This window comes from Anarrhichthys ocellatus, unplaced genomic scaffold (genome assembly GCF_004355925.1).
Source record: "Anarrhichthys ocellatus isolate YVR2014 unplaced genomic scaffold, GSC_Weel_1.0 scaffold18, whole genome shotgun sequence".
Taxonomy (NCBI): domain Eukaryota; kingdom Metazoa; phylum Chordata; class Actinopteri; order Perciformes; family Anarhichadidae; genus Anarrhichthys; species Anarrhichthys ocellatus.
In genome coordinates, this window is record NW_022280048.1 from 3991313 (window position 1) to 3997689 (window position 6377).

Consider the following 6377-nt stretch of genomic DNA (forward strand, 5'->3'; position numbering starts at 1 on the left):
CCCCCCCCCCCCCCCCCCCCCTCTTTAAGCACCATTTGGTATGAGCTTCAAGCTCGGGACTGGCCGATCACCAACCAGCATGTGGAGGCTACCATCTGGCAGGTGGGGAGCGGAGAGGGCATAAAGAAGGTCTTGGCGGAGATCAGTCTGGGCAAGGAGGTCACTGTGAGTTGAATATAGACGCACCGATGTGTCACTCAAGCAGAGCACACACACACACACATGTCAGGATTGTGAAGATGCTGTGAAACTTGTGAGATTGATCCTCACTGATTGACTGCTGACTCAAAGTGGTTTGTCGCCTCAGGAGATCCTCTCCGCCTGCTGGGCGTACGACCTGAGGGAGAGGCCGACCTTCACCCAGCTGGCCGACATGCTGGAGAAGCTGCCCAAACTCAACCGCAGGCTCTCCCACCCCGGACACTTCTGGAAGTCTGCAGAGTAGGTATCCAGAGAGGAAGGACATAGTGGAGACACTGGACGTGTGAACACGAAACCAAAATACAAGAGCGCCGAGTTCTTATTGTGTGTCTTCTGGTTCCTTGTGGTACAGTGGCCTGACTGCAGCCTTCGGGGGCTGCGGTTGGTGTTACATAATCTTCTTAATAAATAGGATTTGAGTATTTCTTAATTTCCGTTCATCTTCACACATTACCCAAATGCGCTCGGTCCCTCTGCACCAAGGCATCGCTCCTCTCAGCTCTGCTGTTGCTTGCTCTCTAATCCAATGTGAACTTTAGTGGTTTATACGTGTAAATGTGAGTTGTAAAGTTTAATTTATTCATTGTCACACAGAGCTCGTTTTTTGACAGCAAAACGTATCGCAGGGCGTGACTTTTGTAATGTCACGAAACAAACCTGTCTGATTGGATCGTTTGTTGTCATGGCAATTTCCAGTTTCCTAAACGAGGCTGGCGGCGCAAGCAAAGACCCGCGAGACAGATCGACAAGGATATAGAATTTTGTGTTTGTGTTCATTTCTGTCCTCGTGTGTGTGCGCGAAACAACGGTGATTGTTCAAGAAGCAGCAGATGGAAGAGGTTAACTGTGTGATCCCTCAGTTAATTCATTCCCTTGTTCTCACTGTGATCAAGCTACAAATATGAGCCTTTTTTTGTGACTTATCTTCTGAAGTTGAGCGCAGCGTGTGAAGCAACCAGATGTATGTGGTGACGCTGTACATTTCTGTACCTGAATGGATTTCATTCTCCTTTTTATTTGTACCCAGACCAGCCTTTTCACTTCCTGCCATCTAACGCTTTCATCGACACGTCTTCATTACAGCTTTCCCCACTTTGTTTTCTGCTTCATAGTTATGATTTGCCTCTGTCATGTTTGCCACAAAGACTACAAGCTACTGGCAGTGAAGAAGGGCTTCACTATCTAATCCCACATAGTTGTTTGGGCTGGATGATGGGAGAGATGCAAGCTTGTTTTCTTTTAATTAAAGGAAGCAAAATGACTTAAAAACCAAATGAAATCTTCTAAACAGTTTTGTTGATTGAACTCACACAGCCTGGCCAGTTTTTATGTCGTGATCATCCTCTCACTAATCTATATGTACTCTACGTGATATCTTGCTGCTTTTCAAATGATGCTTTCTTCACTGTAAAGCTGTTACACTTTCACTAACCGTCTAACGTTTGTGTTTTCCCTTTGCTCTCTTTCCCTCTCTTCTGTTTCTCTCTTCTAAACCTAGGTTGTAGCAGCCGCTCTGAAATCTAAGCAATGCAAAACAAAAGCCTGGGACTGCCTTGCATGCTCTTGTATCCTTAACTCTTATGGGATTGATCAAAGCGTCGCCTCTGCCTGAAACAGACACCGCTTCCACTAATCCCACAGTCTGATCTTCTGTGTCTAACCGTCGCGTTTGTGTTGTCGGGAAGAGAGGATCGGTGGAGCGAGGTGTGACGGCGGGGATGGGGAGGGGAGGGAGGGGCACAGCTGTCGTCCTTCATGCTTTTCCCTCCCTTTCGTCTGACGTCTCTTTGCCTTCCTTTATGGTTTTCGGTTCCACAACGTTGTTTCCGGGACTCCGAGGCTTTGCAAATACCCGGCTCGTGGTGTCTGTGCTGAGGCCGACTGGTGTGCTGTGGTCCGCTCACCTTCTCTGTGCTGCTGTGACGTGGCTGTTTCTCCCCGGGGGGGGTGCATGACCACGGGGCTCTTTTTCTCTCCGAAACACACGCGCACAAAAAAAATTAATGAAAAATACAAAAAACACACACTGCTGGACATAAAATGGACCCCACCACCAAACGGACCGCTTCATTTATCTGTGTTAAAGGGGGGGGGGGGGGGGGGGGGGGCAGGGGGCTGAGTGCCTCTCTGCTTCTCTCTGTTTTTAACGGTTGTGTGATGTGCTGAGATGGTCACCAGCCCATGTCTAGACACCTTATGCACTTTGTCAATGGGAGGATAAAAAAATAATCATGAACTCTTTTTGTTGTTGTTTAGTTTGCTTTTGAATAGTCACATATTTGCAGTGTTTTCTTTCTTCTTTTTTTTTTTTATTTGTTTGTCTTCAGGAGGGTCTCAGAGGCTCGGACGGTGTGATATGTTCGCTTGTTTGTTGTCTATTTGGAGTGTAACCTGCTGAATCCACTGTTTATTGGATGCATTTGAGTGACGGGGCCCTGATGGAGACTTGTGTTGGCTAAACGACGGCTGAACTGAAAAGACACAGGTCAAAATATTCCCTTCATCATTCACAATCCACATGGGAATAGAATAAAGCTGGCTAAATGTCCATCCTTCTGATGTGTAAAGTGCACCTTATAGGAATATGAGTTATTGAGAAAGATACTTCTGTCAAGAAGTTGAGTGATTTTTCATTCTCTGTGCAAAAAAAGAAAAAGTATAAATCAGGAACCTGGTGCAAAAAGTGTCCTATATCTTCCTAAAACATTAACTCTTGTGCGCGCTTGTGTATACTGTTTGTGATTGCTGGCTTCAGTTGGTGTGTGTGTGTGTGTGTGTGTGTGTGTGTGTGTGTGTGTGTGTGTGTGTGTGTGCGTGTGCGCGTGTGTGCGTGCGTCCTGTGCTGGAATACGTAGGGTTGGTTTTTTTTTTCGTGAGAGACTGCGGTAAATGTTGTGTTGCAAATCCAATGGTATGTAATGTACATACATTATTTTATGTATAGCAAATGAACATGGTTCTTCTAATATTTGTACAAACTGTTTTCTATGAAAAATACATCACATTGTTTTGAATAGGTACTGCTATGTCTATTTACAGATGTGTATATATATTTATATTTTTTTCAGGTATAAGATACTGTATAAACGCTGTACAATGTTTTTTTTAGAATGGGCCAATACATGTTTTTTTATGTTGTTGTAAAAATTCATATTTTTGTATTGCATGTGACTACCATTCTGTACACGCTGTTTCTGTTTTCATCCATGAAAGACAATAAAATGAGGCTTGTCATGTAACAATAGAGTGGACATAGTTGTTTTATTGCCTTCCTGGCAGAGTGAGGCTCCAGTATTACTGATCAAATAAGCCAAGTTTTCTACTCTCATATCCAAACAACAGATTCATAACTGCAAGATATTACTTTCCAGTCGTTGGATATGAATATGTGCACAGTGCTTGCTATCCTCGTGGTTACAGCGCAGGCAGCGTACCTGCAACGTCCAGGGTTCGATTACAGCCTTGGGAACTTTCTCTCTCTCTCCTCCGCCGTGTCATCTGTCAAATATAGGTGAAAAAATGCCAAGTATAATTTACAAACCATTTAGAAATATGAGGGAAACAGGCTGCTGGTTGTCTCCCACTCTGGAATGTGTCGGGGGAAGAGCCCACCAAGTGGCTTTCATGTCCATTGAGATGTTTAGCCCCTGGAAACAGTAAAAGTCAAAGGTCAGTAATGAACATTGAAGCTCATTGCAGTAGGCGGTTATGAATAAGCTTGCAGCAGCTGCGTGATGTACCCCAGTTGGCCTCTAGGTGGTATAAAGACCCAACGTAAAGGACCAGTCAGCTTCAGTCTTTGTATTCTGAGCTGGGCTGTTTTTTTTTTTTTTTTAATTACAACTGTGCTTTGGCATGAAGTTTGGTCAGATATATTTGTGGTGTTGCATGCACTGATAAGGTGTGAAAGAGCAATCGTTCTTTTACCTAGAACAGCTGACTCAGTTTAGGTGAAATTGAGCAACTGTGGCCTCAATCTGGAAACCGCTTGAACCTGTGGGTTTGTCAGCTAAAATGTGTGAAGCTGGTTGCATTTAGTAGGACATCTCTGTGTAACAGCAGATCATCTGGTTTCAACACTGACATTACACAGTAGCACGCTCCAAGCCTGGCTCGGATGCTTTATTGATCCACATTCATCCACAGTTGCAATCTATAGCAGAGCAGTATGGACTGTTGGTGTGGGAAATGCTTTCATACGCTTCATAAATAAAATGTCGGCCCCCCCCCCCCCATATATTTGTGCTTTTGCAGCGTTTATGTGATGACTATCACAAAATGTATAATATGAGACCTTGAGAGCTGTCGGTAAAATGATAAATACTGCTCGCATTCAGTCCTTGAAGCCTGTTATCGGTATGGATGCATCTGAAGTGGTGGCTGTGACTAGTGGGAAAGATGGATTGATTTCTGCATACTGGTATCAATCCAACAGAAGAGAAAGGCCCTTGTTTCCCGGCTCACGATGCACTAGCTGCGACCAAAAGCTCTTTGACTCCAACTGGTGCCGGGTCACATGGCCAGCATTTGATGGAAACCGCTTCCTTTTACTGGGAGGCCGGACAAAGAATATTCTTTCCTCCCTGCATGGCAATCAAAGCGAACAACAATTAGCCGTTTGTTTTTGTGGTGTGCCTTCACTGAATTCTGGGAATATTATATAATTTATATATATATTGCAGAACCAATGACTTTCTTTTCCTTCAACAGATAAAATCACTGGGAAGATAATTTATGACATCTCCACTGGGTTGAGATTATGTTCTTTGATCTGCCCCCCCCCCACCCCCACACTGTGCCTCTCTGCTCGTCAGAATCGATGGTGTGCGTGGACCGTCGTAAATTGTTGCAGAAGAGCTGCAGCGCTCGAGACAAGGATATTGGATGCCGGAGTAGTCTTCCGAACACCACGGCGCTCTGCCAACGTCTTGCGCCCGGCGAGTTAGTTCATCAGAACGGGGAATATGGGTGCTATACCTAAGGATAAGACTCCCACAGAGTGTGAGATTGATGGATTCAGATCAGCCAACTTCAGAGAAAAGAGAAAATTCAACGCTTTGAAATGAATCAAATGAATCTACATGTGAGGGCCAGTGATGTCTGTAGAGGGCAATCAGTGGTGCAAAAGCAGGATTTCTTTGAGCTGTTGAAATTGTCTGGACAAGCTGGAGGCCCAGTTTTTTTTTTTAATTAGAGGACCACTCAGGCCAAAAGAGGGATCGGCAAGTTGAGCATCTTCTTAGGGCTCAACACATGCAAAACTCTGCAAAACTTGCGTTCTGAAAGGGATCAATTATGTCGCTGACTTCGATCTGTTCTGGGGATGCGAGCATCTTTTCAGGGCACATGGCCTCCACCCATTGGCCGGGCCTGAGACGATGCAGCCTGACGCACGGCAGCCTCGATGTGAAGAAGACGAAACGTCGCAGCCTCGATGTCGTCGCGTCGACAACCAGCTCATGGATCATCCTGCTGATTCCTTCATTCTGTCCTCACCCACTTTTGGGACTCACTGATAAAAATGGAAGTGCTGGTTAATGGTAACATTAAATTCTCCCAAAAGTCACCGCCTTATTTTATTTAAGCCTATTTTTATCTTATTTTGTGGTTTCGTTTCACTCCTTATAATTTACAATTTATTAGTGTCTTATTTTATTTCCTTCCATTTAAAAAATATATATATTTTCTTAACTTTCCTTTGCTTATATACTGTGATTGCTGTTATTGGCAAGTGGGACTTTCCATCACTCTGGGGAAGATGTGAGGGGCTTTTGAGATGAAGTCATCTGTGTTCCTTTAATTCTCACTTCCTCTCAAACAGCTTAAACAAATTAAATCTGCGTCAAGAGTAGAAGTTGAATTAAAGCTGGGGTAAGCAGTTTACAATTTTAGAGTCTCTCTGCAAAAAGTCCATGTTTACCTTTCAGTGTGTTGTCATTCAAGCGGTCTGAGAGGAAACTAGACTTCTGCACATCCTCATGGCTCTGTTTTCAGGCTTTAGAAAATCTAGCCTATGGATGGAAGACTTTAGCCAGTAGTCGGTCATTTCAGAGAGAAGGCGTTCCTATTTGCTGTTCTAGTGCAGACGCACATGCACGTCCATTCACATGGGGAAAGCCCGAGTCAACAGCGGAATATCATTCAGGAAAAGTAAATATTACTGCATTGGCAACAAC

General features: G+C 44.3%; 1 protein-coding gene across 4 annotated transcripts in view; it reads left to right on the plus strand.

The window, feature by feature from the left end:
* The window catches only part of LOC116388904 (kinase suppressor of Ras 1), a 23038-nt gene extending 19598 nt beyond the window's left edge, over window positions 1-3440 (plus strand). For all 4 annotated transcript variants that reach the window (XM_031857223.1, XM_031857224.1, XM_031857225.1 and 1 more), the window contains 3 exons: window positions 30-165; window positions 308-441; window positions 1700-3440. In XM_031857223.1, coding sequence (XP_031713083.1) covers window positions 30-165; window positions 308-441; window positions 1700-1706 — 277 coding nt within the window. In that variant the 3' untranslated portion in view covers window positions 1707-3440. The remainder of the gene's footprint in view (window positions 1-29; window positions 166-307; window positions 442-1699) is intronic.
* The last annotated feature ends 2937 nt before the right edge of the window (window positions 3441-6377 follow it).